Raw genomic sequence first — 17,641 nt, 5'->3', positions numbered from 1 at the left:
AAAGCCACTCTGTCAGAATGCCTGTTACTGATATGTATAATGGGCATTTGACAATTCCAGCCCTGCACATTTCTTCTTTTCTCTCGTGCCCTCTTGAGCAGGCCTCCCTAACACACATGTACACAACTCAGAAGTCATGGCTCTGCTGAATACATAGGCATGCTCATTTCAATTCCGCTAATTTCAGTTTTTCCATTCAGTCAACAGTGTGCTGATTGCAAATGCTCTTAGCAAAAGAAAGTCACTTAATCTGATATAATATGCAAGTAAATAGGTCAGGAGTGTATTTTTGCCTGCAAACACTACTTGGTACTCAAAAGTACTGACACATGGACTGGTTTTGTTAATGTTCACACAGAGGCTCCAATTATACAAGGAAAACGCTTCATAACAGAGACCTGAAATGTTCCAAATCTGTACAGAACTATATATCATTTTTTAACATATAACACTCTTCAGTATGTGTTTGATGACAATGCAGCTTTCAGGGTTGAATTTAACCAAATACAACTAGGGAAATTAGATTTTTACTCATTAAAGAGATCTGAATAGATTCTAGCAGGAATAAGAAGAACAAGCCACAACTCCATCCAGGAAAAGGGGAAACAAGGTATGTTAAACTTGCCACGTACCGGATGACTTCCTGAGGGATATTAAGTTGGTCATACTTGAGATGCTCTCTCAGTTCACTTAAATAGTTCAGGTAGGTGACTTTTTTCCCAAACTTATGGCTACAAAAAAAGGGAAGAAGTATAACAATCAGCATGGGAGGAACATCTATGAAAGGTTTAGTTTTTATTACAAAAATGTAAGTGCTGATGCATTTCAGAATTAGACTGTAATTGAAGCAGCAGGAGACATAAAGGTGTATTTCATTTCGTATGATCAAACATATACACTGCATGCCTCAGAGTCTGATTTGAATAAAAATAACTGACTGCCATCTGAATGTTTTTTGATTTGCATAGATATGAAAAACATTGCTTTAAAAGCCACTGAAAAACAGCTTTCACAGAGCATTAGAAGGCTTACTAACAGGGATGTTGTGTAGAAGCCTTTCAGGTTAACTTTGGAAGAAATGCTATACGGTCAACAGGACATATTTCAGTCTTCTTAGCTATTCCTCCCCTACTAAAAGACATAGCATAAAACAGCAAATGAGAGGCCACATTTTCACATTTTATATTGTGCACCCCTCCAAGTGCCAAGCAATCAACTTTGTCCTTTTTAGAAAAGGTGTTTTTTTAGACTATGACTTCTTAAATACCATCCTGAATAATAAGATTCTTTAAATGAGTGGCACAACACAGACTTCTGAATTTGAAGACTCAGGTATGATTAGTTAGGTTTTGAGTTTCAACCAGAATTTATTGCATACAGACCAAGATGTTTAAATATGGTTCAGGGATACATTTATATGCAAAGTCTAAATTGCCTATTTTTTCTGCAACATAAAACGTAATTAAGTGTCAAGAAAAGTAACAGGTGTACTTTGCTGTAAGATACTTTGGTAGTGAAAAATGTTCTTCCATTAATAAATGTATCACTGAATTGTCAAACACACATACACAAGCTCCCTCTAGTGGTAGATGTTACAAATATCAACCACTCAACCATTTTACAAGCTTCTAATTCAAAACTGCTAAAATTTGCTATCAGGAAAGCAATCCTGAAACACTGACAGATTTCAATCTGTGTACAAATTCAGAGATTTTGCAGCTTCTGTTTTTTCCAAAATGGTTTGTGATTTCAATATTTTAGCAATGGGCTAAACGAATTCTCTAAGTAATCTTAGTAATGTACGATATGTTATAAAAGAGATAATTTGTAACTAAGTCCTAAACAGTCCTAATTTTCTTGTTGTTCTCTATGAATGGTATGTCACCACCATTAATGAAAAATGCATTTGACTTAATGCATTAACTTGGTGCTCATTTGGGATTGCCAGGCAGATCAGTCAATTTCTTTTGCACCTTGAAAAATTTCACATATTTACATTTTCTTAATTACTTTTCAAATACAACGATGCTAAAACGCTTATTACTTCTGCTTTTCATCCTAAAAATTCTGTTGCAGCAAATGGTTTGTTCATGGAAATGTACTCAAATCAAGCTCCTAACAAATAGGAAAACAAACAGATGCTTTTCACAAACAAATTTATTTTACGACTGTGATTTTTCTGGGAAAATATTACTGTCCACAAAGGAACACGGACTATAATACAGCAAAGTTAGAAAACAAAGTCCAAAAAAAAATTCACTCTTTTTTGTGAACCTTGGTTTGATATTGACATTTAGATAACAGCATGCCCTGCTGAGGTAAGATTATTAACCCAGATGGGGAAGGCAGAGTGAACAAACCCTAAATCGTACTGTTCCAGTAAACTGATGATGCCAGTAAGGTTTAGTATTAAATGAGAAAGCAGTTTAGGCAAATCACACATGGATTCAGATACAAAAGTACATCCTTACTTTTTCCATTGCTTTACAAACAAGACAGTCTACCTGAACCAGGAATACCGGAGAGCGTTTCATAATTAAACCATTTTCAGCAGCAAAGAGAGTTTTATCCTCTGAATTAGCTTCAGCTAATTTTGGCCTTATGGCTTATGGACGTTACTGATGTTTCTAATTATTTCATCAGTCCCAATATATGAATAAATTTGTTGGTGTTCATCACATACTCTAACAACAAGGAGTAAGCGTAGTACTAAATTAGAATCAAAACAACCACGTGGGTACACAGCAATAGAAGTCAAATGCAAACAAGAATTCTGGGCGTTCAAAAGGTCAAGAAGATGATGCATCAAAGATGAGAAGTCCTCGTTGCGATTTTCTATGCCACATATGAATGCTTAAATGTATCAGCATCACCTGTTTTCACACCCAAAGTAAACAGGATTTAAAAGTCAGGGCGTCATGCTGGGGAAGCATTCATCTTATCCTATGATTTCCTATGATATCGTGTAAGATCCAAGGGAAGTCTACTTGGAAGACTTACTTACTACCTGTAACTTTTTTGGTAAGAATTAACAGCCAATTACTACAGTGTCCAGCTATGTCTCTGCTAGCTGCATTACACCCAAGGTGTGTTACTCCTCCTGAAGCCTGATGAGCAAGGAGGGCTACAGAGAGCCTACCTGTCTCTGTACAGCGCAGCCCATGAAAGCCCTCGTGCTCCGCAGAGCTCAGCTCAATCCACCCTGAAGGCTTCATGGACAGGGCACACACAGATCCCATCTGCCTAGCCCCCCAGCCCCTCTCCACAGACTTCCCCTAGGGCTACTCTCCTCAAATTTTTTGCAGCCTCAGAAGCTTTGAGGTTGGTTTTGCAGGAGTTCTGACAAACGTACCAAGGGTTTTTCATGTTTGCTTCCTTGCTTGTTTTCTTCCTAAATCTCCTTCTAGAAAGCTCTCCATACTCAACCGAGAGGGAACGAGCAACCACCTCATTCCTGAGCTACAATGAGCTACTGGATTTCTGCTTCAGTTGCACTTTTCTCACCATTAGTTTACTTGGCATCTATTTTATTGACAGTTAAAATAAAAGCCTATGATTATTCTTCTTGTTTTAAGCACAATTTATTCCAGAATAATTTTTAGCTATATTTACTATTCACATTTTCAGATGCTTCTTGCATGTTTTGAACTGCCTTTTTAATTCATTAACTTTCTAAAAGTCAAAAATTCAAATAATTGCAAGTTACTGTAATAGACATTTTTACTTGGTTCATTATGGCTTCTCAAGGTAAGCTGTTTACTTCCTCCAACCCTGAGGATATTCTCAAAATAATCCAAAAAGGGCAGAAGTATTCTGAAAGTAGCAGGAGTTCAGGAGCAAAAGCCTAGGAAGCCCAACCATCTTATCACTAACATTTGTGTAGATATGTAGACAGATTACAAATAGCCTCAGTTTTTATCAGGCAAAGGAAAAGCATCCACCAGTGAAATAAATCCACCTTCACCATTTTTACCCTCCATCTCAAATCCTTATGGGCACTTCAGGGCATATCCATTAACTCTGAACACACAAGTAATCTCATTCCTATTCATCTCAGCACTTGAGCTCAGACTGAAGGTTAGCTGTTTATCATCTGCTTTGCCACAGTGCCTAGTAATTCCAGTCATGGGCCCAGTTCTATTGCACTAAAGGCTGTGAAGTAGGACAAAAAAGTCATTCATGGTCTGCAGATTTTGTCACAGAACTAAGCTTTAAAGGGATACTTACTTGAATGTACGTCCTTAACATTAAACATAACTTAACTTAAACATAACTTAAGATCACCGTATATGTTGGTTCAAGCTGCATTTTAAATGCGAATTTTGTGGTTACCTGACACATTTTACCTCAAGCCTTTTTAAAAAAGCAACTTATTACAGAACAGACAATCCTTAAACATAACAAGAAAATATTTTGAATAAACTGCCAAGTACCTTATAAGAGGTTTAAAAATATTCCACAGAATTTTTATGAAGTTGGTTGGATGTACAACATACAGTGCTTTAAGGTTTTTCTTATACCTAGAAAAAGAAAATGAAATTGTTAGAAGACCTAATATCATATACTGTGGAATTGAATAGCTACAATTGAATGAGAGGTTTTATTGCTGGAACATTATATAGCATTCTTTTCAAGTATCTTAAAATGATTCAATTCAGAGAAAGTTGAATGTAAGATAAAATAATAAAAATAAAACAAATGGTCAGTTTTCACAATAAAATAGTAGGCTAAGATTGCACTACTTATTATATTACCAACTAGTGCCTGTTGTCTTGTGGGTTTAATAACCGGGGAAGGGAAGGAAAAATACTGGAGAAGAAGCAATCTTACAAAAGAATTGGCAAGAAGAGGAAGGCTTTTAAAACTTGATCACATAAAAAAAGTAACTTTATCTCCCATTATTTTCCACTTAAAGAATTTTCATGATGGAGAAAATTTCTAAATTTTCAGATGTAAAATTTACACCCCAAAACTTTTATTTTTCTTACTACATCTGCCTTGTTTTCATAGTAATTAACAAAGATGAAGCCAACTGCACCAATTTATATCAGATGGCTCCCTTTTTTAAAAAATGGAAAATCTCCATTGTAGCATTTCTTTATTCTGCAGTGTCACGTCATGATACAATAAATAATGAATCTGGGCTGAAACAAAAACGAAAACCAGACTGCATGAAAATACTCTGAAGTTATCCACATTACGCATTTTCTAAATTGTATGCTGCAGTAATCAAATATCTTGCTCCTATATATAAGCGTTGCTTATTCTCTAAGTGGCTTTCTCAATAAATAAAAGTCTTCCTAAATCTTCACCATTTAAGGGTTCCTGTTAGCAAGAAATGATCACAAACTCCTAGGAAAAATCTTCTCATAAAAGAAAGAGGAGAGTAATGGAGTACCAATAGCATTTTTTCCTTCTCAATTTTAATTAGGCTTATATACCTTCAAAAGAAAAAAAAAAACATTGTTTTTTTTACAAAGGCAGTATCATATCATACAGGCTCTAACACAACTAGAGAGATAATCAAGAACAGTGAGTAACAAATATCTTGTTAACCAGAGGCTTGTGGTTCTTGTTCCAATGCTTGGGAACACCACTCCAGCACCTAGGATATCGATCAGCACTGCACAGAAGATATTTCTAACGGCGTCAACAGCACAGAGAACAGTACAAGAATTTGCAATGCCAAAATAAACTCAACAGCCCGTCAGCTGAGTCTTCCTTCATGGAATTTGTTGACAGACCTTACACAACAGGAAGAACAAATCAAGACATACTTCCTGTCAAACTCTTTGTAAGCCGTTTGCAACCATTTCAGAGATGGTTTATTCCGACTCTTCAGGCCATAGTGGAAGTAGACAACCGTATAATCGTTCTCTACATACTGGTCCAGAGTATACCTTAAATACCTGAGAAGACAGACACATTTTAGCTTTAAGATAATATACTGGATGAAATTTTAAAATCAGCAGCTGAGAAACTGAAGACACTGCTTTTGCACAGAATGCTAGTGACTAACTTCATGTTTGCTTCCAGGGATTTTTCAAACGAGTTCATTTTGCTTTAGTAGCAGTGTTACCAGTAACTTCAAATAGCTACAAACATCCAAACTTGACATACGTTTAGTTACAAAATGCACAATACTCACTGACCACTAAAAGATGAAGACAATATGGGAGCATATTATCCAAAAAAAAAAAAATTAAAAGATGCATTTTAATTGGCAATTAGAACTGACTGGTATTTTGCTTTCTTCTGATCTTTGTAAATTCCTTCTTATTAGCCACCTTATTTTTTTGTCCTAATTTAAAATATTTTAAATTATTGAAAAAAAAAATCCATCAGCTAATTACTGGCAATTAGGACTGGTTACGGTAAACTGTTTTCCCTGAATATGTTTGCCTTTCTCTTGTTTGTATTGCAGAGACTGCATTTATAGATCATTTCCTTTGAAACTAATTTAAGGAACTACACTAGTTATCCCATCTTGCAATGATACTGCGTGTTTTATAAGCAGATTTCTTTGTGTTGATTCTTTTATGGTACACTTCAGGATGCTTTTCTCTTTCTTTTCTCCTACATTTGAGGATGGTCTGTATGGTCTATTACACAGCTCAATGATTGAAATGAAGCAATGACGGAGAGGCGCAATCTGGCCACCCCTCTCACTGGGTCACATTTCAACCTCCTCACGTCATTCTCAACGCTCTCGTATTATTCTGCAGCCCAGCCCTAGCTACTGTGCTTAATTGTATGTAGGCCATTTTCATTTAATAAAATAGGCAATTCCATGTGACCTCTATTAGGCTGTGGCTATCTCAAAGTATCAAGGCCACTTTACTCACCTATGCAAAAGCATACAACTTCACTGCTTGCCCGTACTCCTACTGCCTCATTTATCTGCTTATTCCTCTTAACATCCTGCGAATCCGGTTGTGAACAGTCTGGGACAAGGACCGCCACTGCAATTAGTGTAATGTAGTTTTGATCCCTGACTTGCGTAGTAGATGTTAACTTAATAGAAATAGCAGTAACAATTATTCAAGACTTAATTGGTCTGAAATGAAAATACACCCAAAAAGGTATTCTTACATCCAGGTAGTCTCATGCTATATTTTATACCATGTAATTCCTTGGCACTTTGCATTCAGAAAGCCTATACTTCTAAATATAATGGAGAGGGTTTTGTGGGCACAAAATAACCAAAATTTCTGTACAATCAATTACATGTTCCAAGGCTGTAACAGAATTACAGGGACATTATAAAAGCATTACCAGATCAATATTTTAAGTGATTCAATCATAAATAACCTACCAGTTTGGATCTAGCCTGCACAGTCTTCACCTCAAAATTCAACTGCTTGGTCTAACTGCTTAAAGCACAGATCACCCGACAGATACTGTGCTAGCTGCGTTCAGGCCTCTTAGTATGGACTTTCCAGGAGCATTTGATGTAGTCTCAGCTACAGAAAATAATTTCGTTGTTCAAATCCACCAGAGTCTGAGGGCTGGAAATCCTCGCTTTACCCAGGTGTCTCCTTGCAGGGCTCTTAGATATGGACAGCAATATTGTTATTCCTACCACATTACCTGCTAATCAATGAAGGTGGCACCTCCAGGTGAAGTGCTGGGGACCTTGCTCCAAGGGGCTAGCACTCCTCCTATAGGAAGCTTTCGTGTGAGGCTACTGAACTATGCTAACGGTGCGAGGACCACACAAATAAAGCAAACACTTGTTTCAAACACTTGCATGTGTCAAATAACCTGTTTTTTAAACCCCCTCTTTCTGAAAAGTTGAGATAACAGCACTTCGTTCTTTTGTAAGTGTCTGCATTTTGAAATGTGCTAAAATACTTTGGTAATGGGGGCTGTACAATAACTCAAAATAGGCTTAAAATGCTTCATAAGGTCAAAGCTCTTCTGACAAACCAGGCCCCACTGTAGTGACAAGTTAGTGAATCCAGGTAGAAACATGTACTGAGACTTTAGTGCCACAAGTTTACAACAAAGAAGAATGTGATTTTTTTAATGTTCACTACCTCTTTAACATAAAAGAACACCCCAAAACAAACATTACAAAGTGAGACTAAAAAAAAGTTCCATACTGAGGTTGATTGATGGTTCTCATCATAAATCTCATTTCTTAATGCCATTGGAATTCATTAATAATATCAACACTACAGTACACAAAGCTGATTTCTGTAAACAGTGAATTGTTTCTCATGACTTCATCCGCATCTCATTCACTTAATATTAACATTTCACTCTCGGCCCCCTGCTTCGCCTCCCAAAAAGCCCATTCACCTAGAAACAAGCTAATAGAAGTTCACATGTAAAATGCAAAGTAGTCCAAGCGGGGGATTGAGAGAAACTTACTCCAGCAATCTGGTGTGATTGAGCTGATGGGAGGGCGGCATACGGCAGCAACTGAAAGTAATCACCTTCCGTCCAGAATTGTCATCACCTGGTGAACAAAACAGTCAGTAAAGACGATGCTCATTTATTTATGCAGTGGGATCTCAATTACCTGAAGGAGCAGCTTGTATCTTCTGAGAATTGGGGCTGCATTTGTAGCCCCCACTGCTACCTAAAAGGCACTGTCAAAATTCACTGTCAAATTACTTGTTTCACACGGAAATCACTTTGCCCACCGCAGGCATGAAAATATGCAGCTGTCTGCTCATGGAGAGAACTAAGCTGAGAAGAAAACAAGCCTACTTTCCTGTCTAAAAGCGGCCTGATTTTAAACTCCTCGGGCCTTATTTTTGTAATATATAAGAATACCGCTCTGGGTACAGAGGCTTAAGACATCTGCTTTTATACACTTCGGTAAAATTTCTGTAGAGAACTTAAGCATTCTTAGATGCTGTTTTCCAAAACGACTGCTATATTCAGATCCTAGTTAAAATACAACAAGAAGGGCACACACATCTGGGCTTTTTACAACCTGAAGATCCCTGAAGTCCATCCTCTTAGTCTCTCTGTCAAAGCACATATGATTACACCCAAGTCCATCACACCCATGACCAAGACAGCTTCACCCATGGTGCAGAGCCCTGGCTGGTATTCGTTCCGGGGCCACTCTGTATGTGCCCATCCTCTGTATTGTTTCTTTTTAAACCCATTCCAGTCTAGCTGTGGAAGGAGGAAGAGGGAGGGAGGAGATTAACACTTAATGACTTTCCACATATGAACACAGAGCAAGTGAGAGATCTTCTCCACTATCAATTCCAAGTCTGTGTTATCACCACAACTGTACCCTATAATCCCTTCAATTAACTCATCGCACTCCATCTTCCAGAGCAGTCACGTTTTTCTGCTTCTCCCTCCTCCTGCTACAAGGCTGTTCCTTAACTCCATGATTTGACCACCAGCAATCCCCTTTTCTCTTTTCTGCAGCCTAAAAGTCACCATGAGTTTAGACCAATTTGTTCTTGTGCCAGTAATGTCCTTCAGCTGAAACAGCTCTCTTCATTCTGTAATGCTTACCTTCCTGAAGGGAATTCTAGGCAGAAATCATATCTCCTTTCAGTCTTTATTTTACTGCTTATAAACAGTTTAGCTCTTCTCTCTCTTCTAAGCATCACCATTCCCCCAACTTAGCCATTTTCTACACTGCTTCAAGCTGAGTGCACTGTAAGTCAGAACTGAAGGATGCCTCACTTTCTCCAGGGGACAATACAAGAAGAAGCGTAATTTCTTCTTTGGTCCTTGATGTTTGACTGTGTATTTTAAAGTCACTTTCAGATCAACAATACAGTTTTAAATACTTTATTCCGTGGACTAATGCCATCAAACACCTTCAGATGAACACTGGTAACTTCTTCTACACTGCCAATATTAAGACTTTCCTCCTCTCCTCCTCCTCCACTGGTTTTGTGCTCTCCATATTCAGGAAGGGAGCATTCCCCAGAACAGAGCATCTTAACTGCTTGGACACTCAAAGTTCCTATGAATTTTTCATTTGGGCAAAAATCTCTGGGTCACAATCTGCACTTGTGCACCAGAAAGGCCCGATGGTGGATTTCTCTTGACCATTTCTAAATGCAAAAACCGCAGCAGACTCCTAAATGCCTCTGCCTTATCAGCCATGCTCAAGTTGAGCCAATTCAGTTGGCTCACACGGCAGATCCAGCCTCTTCCCCGCTGAGTAAGGAGGGGTGTATGGAGTGTATTGTCCACAGTATGATTTATGTGCATTAAAATACAAGACAACCACTGGACCACTGGGAATCACACACCACTTTTGATATCAAACTCCACAGTCCAAAAAAAAAAAAAAAAAAATACAGTAATGACAGAGGGAAGCACAAGTGGGAAAATGGAATGTTCCACTTTTTAATTAAGAATCTGGATGGCACAGCACTTACTAAGTGCTTCTTGCAAATGAAGTTTTTTCTAATGACACAGCTCATTTTAATTTACAAATGCTATCTTCTGAATGCTGCAATTTTAGCACAATTGTCTAAGAACTTTTGTTCTGATGATACAATAGAGTACTGGTTTCCAGTGAAAAGTGATAAATCATTTTACTTCATTGAAGCTTGTCACTGTCGCACTAGAGCAAAGCCAAATCCTCATGTTATTGGAAATTCTGCCACAAGTTTCCAGCTGGAATAGAAGCAGGGTCAAAATCCTTGCAACTGTAGGGAAAATGCTGCTGATGTCAAAGGGAAAAAAAAATATATATATATATAGGTTTTCGGAAAACATCATCAGTAGTGCCTATAGCCTGCTAACCTATTTGGAGTGCATCTTCTCCCTCATCCTATCCCAAAGCCTTTCTCTCCTAAAATTAACATGGCTTCAGTAGCAGGAAAGCCTCGAAAGCTGCAGTGTATTTATTGATACTCTTGATGCATAGAAGGTTTATAAAAATAAAGCACAATAATACCGTTCAGTAATTCTTAGAATATACTCACACATCTTATTTTAGGCATCAAATTTAGCTGATCTTGTTAGCCAGCTAGTCCTCCACAGGCTCCAAATGTATTGAGCAGAGAAAACATGAACCTCCAGAGCACTATGCAGACACCACATCTCTCCATTAAAATCAGCTAGACCCTTCTTTGGATGGAATAAGTAACCTCCCTTAGGAACTTGGATTCCAGTAAAATCACACCTCTGTGACTTGTTCTTGGAACATGGTGTTTAATGTAGTGGGAGCTGGCACTTCTGCTATTGCTTTGTCTGCCTCCAAAAAAAATGAGAGCATCCTACCACTATTTTCTGAAGCTCACTACATTAGCTCAGAAGTGACACCCACTGGCAGAAGAGACTAAAGAGGCTTGTGTAGCAACTCCTGTAGAGGAAGTGAATCTTCCATTTGGAAAGAAAACTATAAACTCTTTTTTTTTTTTTTTTTCCCCTCTCTGTGTAATTCTATACATCATGGATCTGCTCCTGAAGGTAATAGAGGAAGTGCTAAAGCTGCCATTGATGCAGACTGATAATTATAAAGACTCGTGTCTTAAGCGTATTATTCTAAAACTACTATTTAAAGTTTCATAGCCTGATCTACATAGTACTACTCCAATGACTTTCTAATATTCCAATTGGATTCTAAATACACTGGTCTGAAACCAGAAATGGCCATGAAAGGAACTGGAACTTGAAGAAAGATATGAATGCTCTCTCTGAGGACAGCTGAATACCTTAAATCTTTAAATATAACTAGAAAAGGACTAGAAGGCTACAGAAAATATTGATTTAAAACAAAGATGGATTTTGCTTCCATTAGCAACTTTAGTCTAATACATAAAGGGATGCAACTTGGCATTAATGAAATCACAAGCATCAGAATAGCCTTTTACTTCGTCAGTGCATATCCAAAACAAGGAACCAGAAAAAATTATCAGTAACCATATTATGAAAGCAAATTATAGAAAATAATATAAATATTTAGTAAATGGTGCCATTCATGTATGCTTGAAGTAGTCAACATATTGGTATTAGTGGAGAAAAAAATCACTAGGTAACAACCAACTATTAAAACTTCCACCTTCAAAATGTCCCTTTCTTCATTCATTTGCATGTATACAGTGTGAAAATACCTTTACAGACACTTAAAGATGGAAAGCAAGTACAAGTCACTTTATGAGAAGCGAGATAGAATTTTAGGTTTTTTTTTTTTTTTAGTAACTATTGGAAACTAAATCATTGTAAGAGATAGATAAATTACTGCAAATATTTTCACCTAAATTCTCTGTTCTCATTCTTCAGTCATGACAAACAATATATTTCATTGTCTCTCAATCGCAGAATTAAAACAGAAGGAACAGCTTGCCGAATTGCTTTAAAACAGCCATTCAAAACATTGAAATTATACTTTGTCTTACTCAAAGAGATTATTATGAACTGTAAACAGGTAAGGTATAAATCATTTTAAAATGTTTAGTTCTCAAAAGGGCGTACCCATTTCCAAGATTGGAAAGAAGTGTGGAGAGCTTGCCCTTTCTGCACTTCATTGTACATCCACAAAACACTCAGATGTGTCTCAACACCAGTTAATGCTGGGAAGGGAGAAGTTTCATTTTGTGGAAGTGCCTCTTCCGACGATATTTTTACCTTTTGCATGTTCTGCATTCAAACACACACCTCTGTGTTCTCTTCTACTATCAGAATTATTTATTTACTTTTGTGTCCTGCATCCTGAAGCGCAGCTGCTGCCGTGTGCTTTGCATTTAAGTTGTCCAGTGTATTTGCAAAACCCCATCACATCGCCCTGATGGAACCATGGGTCTCACTTTGGACAATACTGGGGCACATTCCCATTCTCTAATCCAGAAATAAAGCGTAGGTAAATGCATAAAATTAAGCTATTTCACCATGAAATCAAGAACAGAAATGTAAGTTAATATTCTCTCCCCACTGTATGTTCACCAGCAGTAAAGTGTGAATTTTTAAATGGAGCTGCTCCAGTATATTTCATTTGCTCATTCCAAAATTTCTCCCTTTTTCTGTGTTTCCCTACCACTTAATCTCCTCTGAGTCAAAGGACAGCACCGGTCTAAGAATATGAAAGTCAAGGTTTTTGTTTGCCCTGGTAATAAGTAAACTGTTAGTCATTTACCTTTTAAAATTATCAGGGAATGTCTTATCGACCACTTGAGCAGAACGCAGTGAGATTGCCAACCTGTCCCCCCACCTCCAGCAATGAGGGATGGAAAAAAAGATTTTTTTCAAATGCAGACTCAGAACTTTGAGCTCAGCGTCAGGCACACTGCCTATAGCTGCAAAATCATGACAATTCCTCCAAAAAGAAGGCCCACAGCAGGATCCTTTATAGTCAATACTGTCTAGAAATTTGTCTGTTTTAAGAAAGACAAATACCACATGTAGTAAAAAATTTCCAAGTTCCAGGGAAGCCTTGAGAAGCAACGACAAACGGCTATTAAATAGCACGATCACAGTAAAGCTAAGGAGTAAAATACACTGTCAGCTTTATTTCAACGATTTCATTAATGATCTCTATATCTTGCTATTTCCCCCATCCCAAAGCTGGGGCTTGAGAGAGGAACATCCTAGAGGGCCAGCAGGCAGCAGCTTTTAAATCTCAAGAGTTTGAATCTGTTATTCCCTTGCCTATGAAATTGGGTCTTACACTGGGAGTAGAGTTTCTGATGAACATAAAAGTTAATATGTGCCCTGGGTATAACTAGCCTCAGGAGAAGCCAGTATGGGTGAAATTCCTCTCCCTCTATAGTCAGAAGTCAGGTCACCACTTGACATACTTCAGTTCATGGCTTTCCAAAAAGCGCTCAGTAGGGGCACATTAAAGCATGAGGTATAAAAGGTGTGTGCAACATAACACAATCTGCAGATGAGCAGGGTTTCTTTTATTCTTCTTGTTTCTTCTTTTAAAAAATTAAGTTGAGGTGTGTGATTATAATGTCATTTTAATAAGCATATTAATGCCAGAAAGGAACTAAAAGTACAAAAGTTATGCGATGCATGCTTTAAAGAAGTGATTTTATATCACAAATGCACCTACTTGTCCTACTAATAGGCTGTTTTAAAATAAATAACCATAAGGATCGAATGATCCAATATTTAAACATGGTATGTACCTACAGCTTCCCTCCATCATTGCCTCAAGAGTTTCCTTTATGCCTTTTATTAGTTGTTATACACTAACCCATAGCTCTTCGGTTGCACTCCCTTTCCTGGGCAGACTATAAAAATGATTACATGCGTGGCTTCCTAACACTTCAGGTTATTCAGAAAACAAAACGGCTTATCACTCAAACCACAGACCTGTTACATCCAGTATTTAGGCTTTGGATTATGATATACTGTAATGGTTATACTCTAAAGTAAGATTAAGCTCCAATATTTGGCTCATAATTCATCTGCAGAGAAGCACTGGATCATATGTAACTACTATTCACCTGCTTTTCAGGATGAAGGCTGAAAGCATTAACATGCCTCTGACGCATCACTGAGGAACAAGGTAAGAAAAAAATGTGATAAGGTATCTAGTCAGCTGAAGCTGCTACTCTTTTCCAAACATACCTGCTAACTGGATAATGCCATGTCTTGCAACATCATAGTAGGGGTGATTAATATTTAGCTCAGGATCCTCTGGCGGTGGTGGAATAAATGTCTTTTCCTGGTCAGACTGCGCATCCTCTGCTTCATCTTTCTGCAATTCTAAATGAGCAAGTGAGAAGGCTTTAGTGACAATGAACAAAGAAAAGCTTCTGTCTCTGATACATTATTAAAAAGTTGAATTTTAGCTCACTTCCAGCAAAAACGTGTCTTCAAACAGCACTGTTAAATTTTCAAACCATTTTTGGGCTTTTTTTCCCCCATCAGCATGTGTGGGAATCAACCCCAAAGCCCCCTTTCATGTCCTCCTTAAAAATCAGTATTTGCCACGATGCTCGCAAAAGCCTCGATGACAGGACAGCTGGCATGCTGTGACCTTGCTATTCCCGACTGTTGGTGTTGCCTCCTCAGCTCCTACACTCCCACAGCCTGCCTGTTGCACCCAGCCACAGGTTTGTGCCTTTACTCTGAGCCTCTATGCAAGGGGCAGCCAGCACTCAGGGTGCCAGCACGTGTATTGACAGCTACATGTATTGACACTGACACCCCATGCGAACACTCCCTGCCAGCCAGGCTCTCTCCCTCACATAAAGATATTATTAATTGATTAATGCTCACGGACAGTGTCCCAGGGAGAATTTCACACAACTTAACTATGGGCTAGCTCCTCTGAGGATGTAATCTTGATTTGGACCAGATATCATGAATTTTATACAAATTGTAGCACGGCAAGATCTACACTATTGTGACACTAACTCAGTACTCTAAAATACTACAAATAAAATCCCATTGTAGCTCCATCCAAATCCACCATTGAGCCACCTTGAAGTGTGTTATCCTGCAGAACTCCACCTCTGCTAAGGTATCCCACCCCATGTACATCTGCTTCTTTTATCGTGTAAGCTATAATAAGATATATGATGTTATACAATAAGATGGAAAGAGCAGTTTTATCTGTAACACCATTAGGGACACTTAGAAAAGTACATGGAGAACCTTTAGCTTTCTCATCCACTGCGTATTTCATATGTCTTGACCACTACTCAAGATACACTAGGGCAAAAAGAATATATTAGGTATTGATTTCAGACACTTTTACATACGGTAGCTAGTAACTGTTAGAGAAAAACTGTTATTAAATATTCCTGAATGTTTTCCACTCACAAGCCCCCGCATCTTTCAAACTATGAACAGCTAGATGAAAGTTTTATTGTCTCATTTTTAATTTGAATATGATTTGTATTAAAAATGTATTTGACAAGGATGAAAAATGCCACCAATGGCTGAGTTTTTAAAAGACAAAGAAGAGTTAAGAAAACTTGCATTTTTTTAAAGTTTATGTCTACTCTGAATTCACATTAAAGTCTCCACAGAAAATAAATCAGCAGTCCTGCTAGAAAAAAAATCTGCCTTTAGAAATAAACCATTACAGTCTTCCTCATACACACAAAAAAAAAGTATTAGCTCCCAGATGTGTATTTTTCTACCTTTTAAGTATATCATATCTAAAAAAAATACAGTAAACTTAACTGGGGCAGTACTCTCTCACTTTTGAATGATTCTGATCAAAGAGCTGGGAAGAATAAGGAAACATAATGCACGATTTAAATACATTTCAAAAAAGGTGAAGAAATGGTGAAATTCATGTTAAACCTACAACATTTGGAACAAGAGAGGCAGAAGACAACCCTTTCTATATATACATAATTTGTATGGGTTTCCAAAAGAGAGGGGGTAAAGATTTGTGCCCAAGAACAGACAGCCATCTGGCTTGGAGACATGAGATACAGAAAGAACTGCAGAAGCACAGTAATCATGTACCCTCATGTGTACTAGAGTTACTCACAAGGACTGTTGTCCCAACAGTAGTCCCATGCTACCAAAAAGCTACTTACCCTGACATAAGTTTTTTTGTTTTTTTTTTCGAAGAGGACTGGTGCTCAAGACATGTTTCATAACAAATACAAGTAATAATAAAAAACATTGTTGTTCTGAACTGACAGAGACCTGAGCTCCATTTTTTTTCCCTGCAAATGATAGGAGTTTATTGCCTTGCTTCATGAGCCGTAGCAGAGAATCATCTGTTACTACTTGCACTGTTGCTAGTGTTAAATCCTGGCTAGGGGAGAATATGAAGGGCTGGATCCAGAGTTTTCCGAGACTGATGTGAAAATTGCTTTCAGTAGATTCTGAATTCGGCTCTAGGAGTAAAGAGGCCTGTCTGCTCCTGGTGAAAGCTGTGACACTTGGAGAAATCGGAGTGAAGGTGAGGGAAAGGAAGAGCGAGATGTGGGAGGGAAATAAATAAATAGGAAGCTGCAAAAGACTTGTGCTCTGAGATTCAGCCAGGCATCCTTAGAAAGACAGGAAAAAAAAATAATGCTGATTTTTCAAAATGATGAGCCTCCTAATTCCACGATCATATTGCTCAGCTCGACTAATATCTTTGGAGATAACATGCTATACAGCAATCTCTGTGCTCATTCAATACTTGTCTCTTTGGAGTAATGACTCCCATTTGTGCCACAATATGTGATGATGGTGATATTCCAATAGCCTAGCATTGCACTGGGAACATATACCAATAATTCATAAATGCTGCATATATTAAACTAACCTTCAACCCTAATGGCTTTCATAGGGTACACATCAGTGCAGTGGCTGTAACTCATACTGGATTGCTCCAAGAAGTATTACAAAATGCTGGTGAAGCTTCCCGCCTACTGAAGATGCTCTATTAAATCACCTGCAACTCCACAAAGATGCCATTTGAAGTATAAAAAGAAATATTTACCTATTTCAGCTAACTTCTCATAGTCAATTTCAGACATGCTGCCTCTTAGGAGGAAGTCTGTAGCAGATCTTGCTAACTGATTCTCGCAGGATGAAACAGTCCCTGGGTCAACCCTAGAAAAATAAACAGAAGTGGCCATCATCATCACGTGTGATATATATGTATATATATATATGTATATATATATATATATATATTTTTGTTTTTACAAGCCCCCCAAATCCCCAGTCTATTTCCCAATTACTGTTGAGTGTTGAGGAACTAGATGCATTTGGGTACTGCTTCCTCACAACATAA

General features: G+C 37.9%; 1 protein-coding gene across 1 annotated transcript in view; it reads right to left on the bottom strand.

The window, feature by feature from the left end:
* ARHGAP8 (Rho GTPase activating protein 8) overlaps positions 1-17,435 on the bottom strand; it is a 53,014-nt gene extending 35,579 nt beyond the window's left edge. Inside the window, exons 1-6 of the mRNA XM_010221922.2 lie at positions 17,345-17,435; positions 14,515-14,652; positions 8,377-8,464; positions 5,778-5,909; positions 4,434-4,520; positions 633-731 (exon numbers count right to left, since the gene is read on the bottom strand). Of these exons, the coding sequence (XP_010220224.2) occupies positions 633-731; positions 4,434-4,520; positions 5,778-5,909; positions 8,377-8,464; positions 14,515-14,652; positions 17,345-17,381 (581 nt within the window). The 5' untranslated portion in view covers positions 17,382-17,435. The remainder of the gene's footprint in view (positions 1-632; positions 732-4,433; positions 4,521-5,777; positions 5,910-8,376; positions 8,465-14,514; positions 14,653-17,344) is intronic.
* Between the last annotated feature and the right edge of the window lie 206 nt (positions 17,436-17,641).

Source organism: Tinamus guttatus, unplaced genomic scaffold (genome assembly GCF_059628265.1).
Source record: "Tinamus guttatus ecotype Peru unplaced genomic scaffold, ASM5962826v1 Tinamus_guttatus_pri_ptg000749l, whole genome shotgun sequence".
In the NCBI taxonomy this organism is placed as follows: Eukaryota; Metazoa; Chordata; class Aves; order Tinamiformes; family Tinamidae; genus Tinamus; species Tinamus guttatus.
This window is presented reverse-complemented; position numbering and strand designations above follow the sequence as displayed.